Source organism: Anomaloglossus baeobatrachus, chromosome 3 (genome assembly GCF_048569485.1).
Source record: "Anomaloglossus baeobatrachus isolate aAnoBae1 chromosome 3, aAnoBae1.hap1, whole genome shotgun sequence".
NCBI lineage: Eukaryota > Metazoa > Chordata > Amphibia > Anura > Aromobatidae > Anomaloglossus > Anomaloglossus baeobatrachus.
Window position 1 is genome coordinate 523553984 of NC_134355.1, and position 14178 is coordinate 523568161.

General features: G+C 41.3%; 1 protein-coding gene across 2 annotated transcripts in view; it reads right to left on the bottom strand.

Moving 5' to 3' along the window:
- RHBDD1 (rhomboid domain containing 1) overlaps window positions 1–14178 on the bottom strand; it is a 116565-nt gene that overhangs the window by 51731 nt on the left and 50656 nt on the right. For both annotated transcript variants that reach the window (XM_075340766.1, XM_075340767.1), the window contains 3 exons: window positions 8510–8595; window positions 5606–5659; window positions 5018–5146 (listed from right to left, as the gene is read on the bottom strand). In XM_075340766.1, the coding sequence (XP_075196881.1) occupies window positions 5018–5146; window positions 5606–5659; window positions 8510–8595 (269 nt within the window). The remainder of the gene's footprint in view (window positions 1–5017; window positions 5147–5605; window positions 5660–8509; window positions 8596–14178) is intronic.

Below are 14178 nucleotides of genomic sequence, written 5' to 3' on the forward strand. Positions count from 1 at the left end.
TCTTAGGCTTCAAAGCTTCTCCATTTTTCCTCCAAACGAAGGTTATTATGGCCAAACAGTTAAATTTTAGTTTCATCATACCACATAACATGTCTCCAAAAATTAAGGTCTTTGTTCCTGTGCGCAAACATTAATCTGGTTCTTTTCTGTTTCTTTCGGAGCAATGGCTTCCTCCTGACAGAGTGGCCTTTCAACCCATGTTGATACAGTACTCTTTTCACTGAGGATAATGACACAATCTTACCAGCTTCCAACAACATCTCACAAGGTCTTTTGCTTTTGTTTTTGTGTTGATATGCACATGTCTGACCAAAGCATGTTCATTTCTGCTACACAGAACCCATCTCTTTCCTGAGCGGCATGATAGCTGCACATTCCCATCTTGTTTGTACTTGGGTATAATGGTTTGTACGGATGAATGAGGCACCTTCAGGTATCTGAAAATTGCACCCAAGGATGAGCCAGACTTGTGCAAGTCCACAATTCTATTCCTGAGATCTTGGCTGATTTCTTTTGACTTTCCCATGATGCTACCCAAAGAAGCAGTGTGTTTCAGGTGTCCATTAAAATCCACAGGTGTGTTTCTAATTAACTCAAATGTTGCCAATAAACCTATCAGAAGCTTCAAAAGATATGACATCATCACATGGGCTGTTCTATATTGTTTAAAAGCATAGTACTCTTAGGCGGGTTTTGCACACTACGATATCGCAGGTGCGATGTTGGTGGGGTCAAATCGAAAGTGACGCACATTCGGCATCGCTGTCGACATTGTAGTGTGTAAAGCCTTTTACATACGATTAACGAGCGCAAAAGCGTCGTTATCGTATGATCGGTGTAGGGTCCGACATTTTCATAATGCCGCTGCTGCGATAGTACGATGTTGTTCCTCGTTCCAGCAGGCAGCACACATCGCTGTGTGTGAAGCCGCTGGAGCGAGGAACATCTCCTACCTGCGTCCCAGCCGGCTATGCAGAAGGAAGGAGATGGGCGGGATGTTTATGTCCCGCTTATCTCTGCCCCTCCACTTCTATTGGCTGCCTGCCGTGTGACGTCGCTATGACGCCGCACGACCTGCCCCCTTAGTAAGGAGGCAGTTCGCCGGCCAGAGCGACGTCGCAGGGCAGGTGAGTGCATGTGAAGCTGGCGTAGCGATAATGTTCCCTACGGCAGCAATCACAAGATATCGCACCTGCGACGGGGGCGGGGACTATCGCTGCAGCGTCGGTAACACATTGTTACCGATAACGCAACGTGCAAAGCCCGCCTTAGTGTATGTAAACTTTTAACTTTCTATAAAGTAATAAAAAGGCCTTCAAAACATTTTCTCTCTCATTATTCTGGCATTTGACAAATATAAATAATTTTGGTTCCTAATTGACCTAAATTGGGAAAGGTTTATTCTGATTTCATGTCAAATAGTAAGAAAAATGTGAATATGTGTTTTCTTAGATAGTGACTGTAAACTTCTGGTTGCAACTGTAAGCCATAACTGTACTGTAACCATTTATATATTCTGCAGGACTGATAACTACCACTATACGATTACAAAAAAGGGATTAGAAAAAAGTTTGAGCAGCAAAAGTGGATTTCATTGAAAGTACACAGGCAACAACTTCAATTAGTGTAAATATATAAGAAAAGACAGAAGTCTTTAAATTTGCCTAAATATATCCATACATCTCATGATCACAAAGATAAACAGGAAAAAGCTCTATAATGAACATAGAAATTTATTTGAACATAGAGTACATGGGATATAAAAGTACAGAGAAATATATTATGACCAGGAAAATGACACAAATAGGTGAGAAACACCCCATGTGGGGCCACATGTCAAGACAATGTATATACTTGCTCCCTGATAAAGTGCTGAGTGAGAAAATCACATATACAGGTAAGAAAGCCGTTTGCAGCAAAGCACCTTACTACATACACTGAACAAAGTCAGAGGGCTGCATGCTGCAAGACAGAAAAGCATGAGTATCACCACAGCACTACACATAAAGTGAGGGAGCTTACCAGGATAAAACACCTTGCATGTGGACACACATGGGGACAAGTCCCAACACGTGTTTCGTGTGACTTCCTCAGGGGGTGCTTTTCACCTTTTTGTGTCATTTTCCTGGTCATGATATATTTCTCTGTACTTTTATATCCCATGTACTCTATGTTCAAATAAATTTCTATGTTCATTATAGAGCTTTTTCCTGTTTATCTTTGTGATCATGGGATGTATGGACACTGTACGATTACGTATGACAGTAATATTCCTTGTGCATGAATTCATTTTTTTCCTGCATCTTTTGTTACTCTTTTATTCCTTCTGGATAGGTATGAGAATACTCTGGGTGTTACTACTGGGGCCTGATCCCACTGACTCTAGCACTATATAGATGGTTAGTGGATATTTTCCGAGTGTACAAGCATATTCTACTGATGATGGTCAAGGTAATAGCAGCTGTTAACTTATTCATAGATTTCCAGGAGGACTGGCAAAAAGCTGGCCTGACACAAAGGTTAAAAAAAATGAAAATTATTATAGGGAAGACAAGTGCTTAGTAAAAAGAATCTATTTAAAACTATGATCCAAAAGATTCACACTCGACCAACAGTATAAGGCTATGTGCGCACGTTGCGTATTTGCATGCAGTTACGCTGCGATCTGCACCGAAGCGTAACTGCATGCGTCCTGCGTCCCCAGCATAAGCTATGAAGATTATGCAGAAGATGTGCGCACGTGGCGTATTAGAGCGCAGCGCTTCGGCTGCTGCCCGAAGCGCGCGTTCTAAGAAGTGACATGTCACTTCTTCCGTGCGCTCTGCATGCAGCGCCCGCTCTGTCTATGGGAGGGGCTGCACTCAGAGCGCAAGAAATCACCTTTTTTTTTTTTTTCTCTTTCTGTAGCGCTTTGAAGCACACGTGTGCTGTTCAAATCGCTGCAGAAATTTCTGCAGGGACAGAACGCTACGTGCGCACATAGCCCAAGACTTGACACAGATGTACACTAACCGGCAAAAGCTCGTGCAGAAGATAAGTTACTACAGGAAAGACAAGAATAAATAATATGTCACCTACAATAAATGACAAGAGGATGGATATTTTGGATTCTGACACTGAATTATATCACATCTGGACCTATGAAAAACATGGTGACTGCTAGTAGTTGTGTGTCTTAGGCCGACATTTTTATGAAATTAAATCTGTCTCTTCTAAAGGCTACTTTACACACTGCGATATCGGTCCCGATATCGCTAGTGTGGGTACCCGCCCCCATCTGTTGCGCGACACGGGCAAATCGCTGCCCGTGCCGCACAACATCGCGCAGACCCGTCACACATACTTACCTGCCCGGCGACGTCGCTGTGACCGGCGAACCGCCTCCTTTCTAAGGGGGCGGTCCATGCGGCGTCACAGCGACGTCACTGAGCGGCCGCCCAATAGAAGCGGAGGGGCGGAGATGAGTGGCCGGAAAATCCCGCCCACCTCCTTCCTTCCTCATAGCGACAGGGAGGCAGGTAAGGAGAGGTTCCTCGTTCCTGCGGCGTCACACATAGCGATGTGTGCTGCCGCAGGAGCGATGAACTACATCGTTACTGCTGCAGTAACGATAATCGAGAATGGACCCCCATGTCACCGATGAGCGATTTTGCACGTTTTTGCAACGATGCAAAATCGCTCATCGGGGTCACACACAGCAACATCGCTAATGCGGCCGGATGTGCGTCACAAATTCCGTGACCCCAACGACTCCGCATTAGCGATGTCGCAGCGTGTAAAGCCCACTTTAGGCTACATTTTTGGCATTCTGAAACAGAATATCTGTTAATAATAAATTATCAAATATACAGTAAGGATGATCCATAAGTCTACAATTATAAGCGATACACAGAGGCAGTGCTTCTTTGTCCCGTCCCTGGCCATAATCACAGCACTTGTTTGAACTACAGCACCAGATAAGGTCACATACATGTGTATATGCTCTAAATATCTTGTAAGCTAAAGCTTCAAGATTTCCATTCACTGGAACTAAGTGGTCTAGACCAAGACCTGAAAAACAATTCCATAGTATTATCCCTCCTTCACCAAAATGTGCAGTCAGGCAGGTAACGTTCTTCTGGAATTCACCAAACCCAGACTCATCCATCAAATGCCAGAGAGATAAATGTGATTCGTCGCTCTACAGAACATGACTCCACTGCTCCAGAGCCCATTGGCGACTTTACACCACTCCATCTAACACATGGCATTGTGCTTGGAGATATAAGGCTTACTTGCAGCTACTCAGACATGACCACCCATGTCATGAAGTTCCCTCATGTCAATACCATAGGAGGTTTGGACCTTGCAGTTAATGGTTCAGCAGAGCATTAGTGACTTATCCACTGTGAGCCTCAGCACTTGGTGACCACGCTCTGTAACGTGATGTGGTCTCCACTTTGGGGCATTATTGCTGTGGTTCCTAAACACTTCTATTTCTTAGGTTTATCATGGAATATTTAGAAAAGAAGAAATTTCAAGAACTGCCTTGTTAGGACGTTTATGTCCTATTATCATGATCCAATTTACTGAGGTCCTTACAATGACCTATTGCTTCAAAAATGTTAGTAAAGGAAGACTGCATGGTGAGCAGCTTGATTTTGCGGTAATGAGACTGAATACAAAAAACTGAATTTACTAATTAAGAGCTGCGTTTCAATATAGAATGTGCATATATATATATACAGTGTATTATACTGTATATATGACCAGTCTAATTATACTCCCAAATGTAAGAAGCCTACTACAGAAATGAGTGCTTTAGATAACAAAGTCACCTACAGCCTTCACACTTCATAAAGTAAAGACATCATTAGTGTAAGGTTGAACGCGGTCAGATGCATAGTTATCCTTTTACATCTGATACTTGCCAAGTACTTTCAATTACAAGTTCATGCCGACTAATTTTGAAACACATTTACTATTTGACATTTATTTTTCCAACTAATTTAAACCAGCCAAATCATAAAATCCATACCTGGGCGATTAAGACTCTCCCTTATGGCTTGTTGCAGCTGTTCTTCTTCATTAAGCCCTCCAGTGTACATATCATAGGTCCCAGGAGTACTGTTTCCCTGGAACTGGTACTCTGAATGCCTAGCATACCCTATTAGAACAATGCTCACAGTTTAGTGTTAATACTTTTATGTTACTTTTAAGGCATGACATAAGGTTAGTAAATTGGCCACCATAACACAGCACTTATATCCTTAATGAAAACAAGCAGACAACAGCAATATACACAATTTCCTGTTATAAGTATTTAATAAGAACAAGTCAGGTAATTTCTATATTTATGATACAATAAATACAGGACCGAAATAGAGCTCAAACTGTACACAATATATAGATATATCATGACTATAGGGAATCTGTCACCAGGTGACTAATATCCCACCTTAGAGCACTACGATGTAGGGGCAGACACCCGATGCCTCCATGCTGCTCTCAGATGGGGATGACAGAATCCCTTTAATTACGTGCTCAGCATAAGTGTCCCATCAAGTGTATACACTGCTCCTAATTACTATGCAAGCTTACATTATAGCATAAAAAAACTTCATACCAGAATAATTGTAGTTTTGTTGTCTTGCTGGATGGTCATTGCTTAAAAATGATACTAAAGAGAAAGAAATATAACTATTAAAAAGGTTTTCCGGTATTAGATGTTAATGGTCGCTTTTTAAATTACATAATTAATATCAGACTAGTAGGGTCTGACACCCAACTACCACATCTTGCTGCTTGTAACTACTGCACGGCCAGAGGTACAGAGTGTACACTGCTGGAACAGCACAGCTCCGCGAATTGTGTACTGGACATCCTTGGCTATTGCACCTCCACTCCCAACCACTTCAGAAAATGGCCACTATAGTCTTCAGAGCTATGTTATTCTAGCTCTGTACAGTATACATTTGGCCATTGTAAAATCTGTAAACTGCTGACTAGTAGGGGCATTAATGGGTAAATATAACATAATGACGTCCTTCTCCATCTTTCAACCAGTAACGTTCCTCTTCATCTAAACCACTTTGACCCCAAGATCATTTATAGTGTCTAACATATCTACATTGGATTTTCTACCAGTCAGGTCCCCACTACCTGTTACTAATACAGTGATTGTGAATATACCTCTTAATCTATATGCAAGTGAGGATGCTTTGGTTCACCCATGGCGTAGCTATGAGATGGACGCATCATTACGCTCTCTCAATTTTTCGTCTTGGGGACTGTCCTAGCTTGTGATGGATAGCACTCACTCCTACAACAAACGCTGCCCTGGCTGGGCGCATCATGGCCATATCATAGGTGCACGTTTAGGTCCCCTCGTTTGTATAAGGATTAAAAGTTATTTTGATGACCACTGTACTAGTAAATAGTACAGTACTAGTATGATTTCTATACTTGCAAAGTCCCCTGTATCACTGAAGAGTTATGCGAACGTCACACGGGACGATAAATCGTGCGATCGCATAAGCGATCGCACCCGCCCCCGTCGTTTATGCGTCATGGGCAATTAGTTGCCCGTGGCGCACAAAGTCATTAACCCTCCGTCACACGTACTTACCTCCCGGGCGACGTCGCTGTGGGCAGCGAACATCCACTTCCTGAAGGGGGAGGGACGTTCGGCATCACTGCAACGTCACACGGCAGCCAGCCAATAGAAGCGGAGGGGCGGAGATGAGCGGGACGTATACATCCCGCCCACCTCCTTCCTTCCGCATTGCCGGCGGGACACAGGTAAGCTGTGTTCGTCGCTCCCGGGGTGTCACACGGAGCGATGTGTGCTGCCACGGGAGCGACGAACAACCGGAGCACAGAAGGAGGGACGATATTATGAAAATGAACGACGTGTCAACGATGAACGAGAAGGTGAGTATTTCTGCTCGTTCCTAGGTGTCACACGGTACGATATCTCTGATGATGCCGCATGTGCGTCACTAACGACGTGACCCCGACGACATATCGCCAGATATATCGTACCGTGTGACGCCCGTATTAGACTAAAAGGAATTTAGGTCCTACAGAATCTCTAAGTTTTAGATCTTTTTTCTAGCATGCCAGCAATGTGTTTATTCTTTTATACGTATTATGGCAAAATTAAGTTATAATGAAGCAGGACTAGTCCGGCAAGACGTTTTCTAACCGAGACTAGTCCGGTCTCAAACTGCAGTCACATCCTCCTGTGCATGATTGATAGTGGCCGCACAGCTCACGTCTTCTCAGAGCCACATTTTATCCTCCTTATTGCCCAGGCACTTCTCTTGGCATCTCTGTTCCCTTGTCTCAGCTCTGCTCTACAGTGAGATTGCCGAAGTGCCTTTTTAATGATCGGGAAGCTATGAGCAGAAATGTGACAGAGGAACAGAGATGCCAAGAAGGAGAAATTGTGAGAACCACTCAGTATGCACAACACTCCAACCTTTTCATGATTAAGAGACATTTTTGACAACTCACTATTACCCATTATCAAAAGACAACTTTGTATCCTATCGTTCGGAGTTGTTACATTGTTCAACTTTTTTATTTTTACATTGATGGACCTTTCTGAGGGCTTGTTTATTTGTGTGAGGAGCTTCATTTTTGGTAACATTTTAAGGTACTGTATATACAAAATGCTGATAATTTTTTATTTAATTTTTTGGGGAAATGTGTTGACCGAAAAAATTGAAAAAAACTGATGTTTCAATTTTTCTTCTGTTTAAAGTGTTTATCATATGCATTAATTATACATTTTCAAAGACTAGACCAAGTAAAGCTAAATGTGTTTATTGTTTCATTTTTTAACTGAAAAAAAGGGATAATTTAAACGTTTATGTTTTTATATTTTTAAATTAATTTTTACTTCACTTTTAAGTCTTCCTATGGGACTTGTTCGATTGTGAAATATACTGCAATAGAAAATATAAAAACCTGATTTAATTAATAGGTCATTTTTGACAATCCATTACTTGGCAGTGGAACAACGTGGCTTTCCGACCTAAAAGTTACCCCTTGCTTGATTTGCGTCTATTCCAGACTTTATAGCAAACGTAGCCAAATGTTTTCCTCTGCATGAGTAAAATGGTGTTCCAGTACACGTGTCCTATTCTCCCTGACTTCTTGCACTTATAATTTGTTTAATATTTCAAAACAGAACAAGAAAGAATTGCCAGCCATATGTCTCTCATCAGTGACTGAATAAAAGAGATTCTTAGTCTGTATTCAATGCAGGAGCTGTAATTTATTTCCACTTACAACCATTATGTTCTAAAAGCCGTGTTTAGCTTTATTGTCCTTTTTATTATTGATTCATCATGCCAATCACTGTGTGTGCCCACAAGGTAGGCTCTGTATTCATAACCAGAGAAGTAACAGATTCATTTTAATTACTTGATGACGAATGACATCTGCATCATTAAACTCACAGGTGAAGTGTATAGAGAAATAGACTATTGCCTTCTCAGTGCTCAGAACAAAGTGTCATTACCTGCATTTCCCAGAATTGTACTCAAAGGTCCATGTGTGTACAGCAAGCCCACCAGGATCCCAGAGAGATGGCCAATAAAAGATGTCCTGCCAAAAAAATAGAAAAAACATAAAGAAAATGCAATGTGTAACATGTACATTAAAGGGAACTTGACATCTGGTACATGCTGCCCAATCCGTGGACAACACCTATCAGCCACTGGCTGTATTATCCCAGCCAGGTATGTTTACTTTAATTGCCAGCTGGGGATCGAGTCGCCTGGCACAGGCAGGTTCCGAGCAGATTCAACCCACCAGCTGAGAGTAACGTACAGGTCTTTGCCAATGTGTGCGTATAGTTAAATCACATATGCATCAATGTAAAAAAAGCCTCATATTTATATATTTACGCAACCACAGAGCTATGACTGCAGAAATATTTAATACTATAACCAATCATGTTCATGGGGCTCCTGGAAGTGAGGAAGTGAAGTACTTCAGAAAAGACACTTACTATGGGGAGTTGTTAATCACCAGTGTCTTTAGTCCCACAAGTAACATAACAATTCGTCCTCAACTGATGTCAATGTGGCACGTTGCGATCAACATATATATTTATTTATACATTTGAAACCAGAAATTTACATTCACTCTTTAAAAAGACACATATGCATATTTTTCTCAATATCTGGCATGAGAGCAGAATAAATAATAAGTAATAAAAGAGAGAGAGAGATCAGCAGACATGTGTGGCTTATAGGCGCAAGTGGATCGGAAATCTACCCAAACCGTTAGTTCTCCGCCGCCATCATCGCGATCAAGGGGCGCCAATGTGTTGTCATTGTAGTGCGAGGTCAGCTGATGACCCCTGATGACCCCTGATACTTCCTGTGATAGCCGACAGAGTGCAGGCATTCACAGGAGATCTGCTCTGATCAGCAGAAATGCACAGGCGATCGGACTGTGTAGTGATAAAGTCCCCTAGGGGGACTAGTAAATAAATAATGTAAAAAAAATTTTTTTAAAAGTATGAAAAAGAAAAAAGAAAAAAAACCTAAAAATTCACATCATCCCCCTTTCGCCCCATTGAAAATAAACAGTTACATTAAAAAAAAAAAAAAAATAATATATATATATATATATATTATATATATACACACACACAGCGGTACAGTGTGGCTGCGCAACATAGGAGACAACTTAAGGACTCCTCACTAGCTTCCCCCCTTTTTGCTCCTGGTTTTCAGAGCTTTCACTTATCTGGTAAATACATTATTTTGGCTGGAGCCTTCTGGGTTGAGTGTGACAAGCGGCCGGATACTATTTACAGCACTTTAAGGGTATAGGGATATCATTCCCTGAATCACAGCTTGATACATTGTGCAGAGTTTTTAAGGATATGGAGGTATCTTTCCTTAATAGTACCTTTGGGAGCCCATTTCAACTATTTGAATGACCTAATCTTGGATGGCTTTAGTGTAAGGCTCTCTCAGCCTTCCAATTTCTGCATGCTGGTCTTTCCCTTAAGCGTGACTTGCTGTCATTATTACGGTAGAAAGCACAGTACAACATTATTTCCCAGCATTGTGCCAGCGACTAGTCTGATATCATATAAGAATTCCCCTGATGATCCCCCATTTATTATGTTAGGAGGGGGTGACACGTGTTGGGATAGCAGAGAGTGTTCTTAAGTTTGGTTCACCACTCTGCTTGGAACTAACAAACTGATACAGTATTGAATTTAAAGCCAGATCTGTTCCTGACAACTGTATTGAATGGGAAATATATGCACTATCTCAATTGCTGGTTATTTTGTATTGACAAAGACCGTGTCTAGAATTTAAGCGGTTTATTGACCTTCATGTTGCATGTCTGTCCTTTTGTATAATCACCATTTTAGGCACTTTGGTTAGGCTTGGTGGTTGTCACCCCTATTAGTGGAGCTAAGGGTCAGTCAGGATTAGCCATCGTTGAGCAGGGGGTATCCAAAAAATTAAGTTACCCTCCATTGTCAGGAAGGGTGAGACAGAGTGCACTTAGATAGGCTCTACCCTTAAGTCCCTTTATCTGACAAACTGAAACCTGACCATTGAGAAATCCCTGCACTCCACTGCTACGGTCAGTTGTTCACTTGCACACCACTGTTTGATTTAGTCTTGTGTGTTTATGTCTTGGGTGCCGATTTAGGTTGTTATTTTATTTAACATATTTAATTGTATTAATAAAGCATTGGTTTTAAAGATCTCAGGAAAAGAACTATGAACCTGCATAAGTCTGGTTCATCCTTGGGTGAAATTTCGAGATACCTGAAGGTGCATCGTTAATTTTTAAAAACAATGATATGCAAAATACAAACATGATGGGAATGTCCAGCCATCATACCACTCAGGAAGGAGATGGGTTCTGTATACCAGAGATGAATGTGCTTTGGTCAGACATGTACATATCAACCCAAGAACAAAACCAAAAAAACTCGTGAAGATACTGGCGGAAGCTGGTAAGATTGTGTCATTATCCACATTAAAACGAGTACTGTATCAACATGGACTGAAAAGCCACTCTGAGGAGGAAGCCATTACTCCAAAAGAAACATAAAAAGCCAGATCAATGTGTGCAGGAACAAAGAACTTAATTTTTGGAGACATGTCCTGTGGTCTGGCAAAACTAAAATTGAACTGTTTGGCCATAATTACCATCGATATGTTTGGAGGAAAAAGGGAAAAGCTTTAAAGCCTAAGAAAATTATTACAACTGTGAAACACAGGGGGTGGCAGCATCATGTTGTGGGGTTGTTTTGCTGCAGGAAGGACTGGTGCATTTCACAAAATACATGGCATAAAAGTAGTAAAGTAATAATAAAATAATAAGTAATAAAAATGCCTTAAAATATTCTCTCTCTCATTATTCTGGCATTTGGCAAATATAAATAATTTTGGTTCCGAATTGACCTAAAACGGAAAAGGTTTATTCTAATTTCATGTTAGATAGTGAGAAAAACATGCAGATGTGTCTTTTTATAAAGTGAATGTAAACTTCTGGTTTTAACTGTATATATAATGGGTATCCATAAAAAAAATGTGTTCCAGCCACAGGTCCTCTATGCATTACACCAGCAAGTGCTCATGCGCCACTGCACATGATTGAGTCCCACGATTCTCTGCCAGCCGAAGCTATCGATATCGCTGGATGTGGTGAGGGTGTGTGTGTGTGTGTGTGTGTGCGCGCGCAATCTGATGTGTGTGTGTGTGTGTATATGAGTGTGCATGAGTGTGTGTGCGCGATCTGATGTGTGTGTGTGATCTGATGTGTGTTTGTAGGCCAAATGCAAGGGAGGAAGGTGTGCAGCATTTCTGCTGTGACCGACCACTAAAGATTGCAGGAGGACCTGAGAGTAGTGATGGGCGAACCCCCTGGATGTTTGGGACCGGGAGTCTAGCCCAAACTTTTTGTGAAGTCTGTCCAGGGTCGGAGATAACGCAAACTTGTGTCCGAACCTTGAGCTTGGACTTTACAGTTATGGGATGGAGTGTGGGGGCGGGGCTGTAAAATAAAGAATATAGTTAATAATAAACATTGTCATTATGCTTACAGGTCCTGCGATGTGTCCTGCAGACTCTGTCGCCCTGCTGCTTCTGGGTCCAATCATTAACTTCCAGGGGGTATTCACTGCACTGCTCATCACTCTGCAGTCTTCCGCCGTGTTCACGGTGACGTCAGGATTCACCCGAGTCCATGGCTGAGCCATGGACTCGATTGAACTTCAACTATCACTGTCAGTGTCAGCCTGTTTTTCGCTCTGTAGAGATGCTTGTCTGTACAGAGTAATGAAGCAGAGCTGACATTGCTCTGCCTAGGGACTACGTCGGACTAAGAATTTTTTTATAAATTTTTTTTGTTTTATTTCTAATAAAGTTTGTTCTATGTGTTGTGTTTTTTTTTTTTTTTAACTGTTTACTAGAACTCTTAGAATCTCAGCCCCCAGGTGCCTGGTTTTACCTGACTGGCGATCAAAATACGGCTGGAGCCCACAATTTTTTTAAATTATTTTTTACAATAATTAAAAAAAAATTAATGAGCTTCCCTGTATTGATTGCCAACCAAGGTAAAGCCAGGCAGATGAGGGTGGCAGCCCATAGCCATCTGCTTTGTCTGCGCTGAGAATCAAGTACCGTGGAGAGCTTCGTCATTTTTTTTAATTATTTATTTTTACACTACTATATGTGTGAGGGACCCAACAGCCAATCACAAATGCTGTCACGCAGAATGGGCGTCTGATTAGCTGTTGGAGTAACCTGCAATCTGCCCATATACTCTAGATGCTAGAATGTATGGGCTGGTTTCAAGTTACTCCAGCATCTAATTACAGACGCCCACTCTGTGACAGTGTCTGTGATTGTCTGTTATTTTAACAGTAAAATAAAACTACAACACGGAGACAAAAATATTTTATTTGAAATATAAACAGAAGATATTTAGGACTCCATCTTTATTAACCAAAAAAAACCCCCCTCCAACATAGTCCAAAAGCGGACGAGCATCTTCAGCTCTGCTACATCTGTGCAATGACTGACATCACTGCAACAGTGCCGTAAAGTGAGCGCAGGTCAGTATAGGCTGCATGAAAAAAGCACATTAGGTACGAAATTTCTAAATATCCCTTCCCTTTAACCGTAACATGCAGCGTTTTTAACGCACCAAACTATGCAGCATCAAAAACTCACATAAAATTCATCATGGACACCAGATGAGCCTTACAATATTTAGAAAGTGAAGCTTAGGGGAAAGTAGTGCTCCATAACTTGGTAAGTATTTGCCTGGAATTAAATTGTACGCAAAATTGTAAATCGTTTCTTTTTTGACAATTACTTAAAATTTTACTACTGTTATTTTGATGGCCAAACAAGATGTTCTCTATTAGTAAAACTGCTCCCAAACATCATCTCTTCCAGATCCAGATGTTAATTCCTCAAATAATGAGCTAAGCACTGTGTACTTATACGCAGCAAGCCTATCGTCCAGTGATAATTACACATACACCCTCTGTACCTCCACCAGCACCGGCCATTTGGGTTCAATCATTATTCAGTCTCTGTACTGCTTATTAATGTGCTACTTCACATGGGAAATACAATATATACAATTTCATTTGTTCTGTCATTAATTAAAATAAATGTGCTCCAGGCTTTCACCTCCAAAGTAATCGAGCACTTAAAGTAACAGTAGAATTGAATAGCCGGGAACAAAGAAGGCACAAAATGTCTAGTTATAAGCTGCACTATTTGGAGAAGATGACTTGGGACTATAACAAAAAAAAGTAAAAGAAAAGAGATGAGACAAAGGCACACATGATGACATTAATACATGCCACTAAGATACCAACTGTAATACTTAACTTCAATTATACTGAGTAAACAAGTACTGAGCACCCGAGCATCAAAATGTTTGTTACTCTTTTCGAGCAGGTCGCTCATCACGACTTGCGATATCAAGAGAAATCTTGCGCTTCGCAGTGTGATGGAGGGTCACATAGGGTTGTAGGACCCTGCTATGCAGGGCGAAAACTCATCCAGGAAGTTCAGATATGGCTTTTCCTAGAAAGTCTGGTCCTTTGGTGTGGCTTTAGGGCCACTCATGGGCATTTTTCTAATTTTTGTTATGTCTGTGTCTGTCCACTGTTTTCTTAAAATTAAA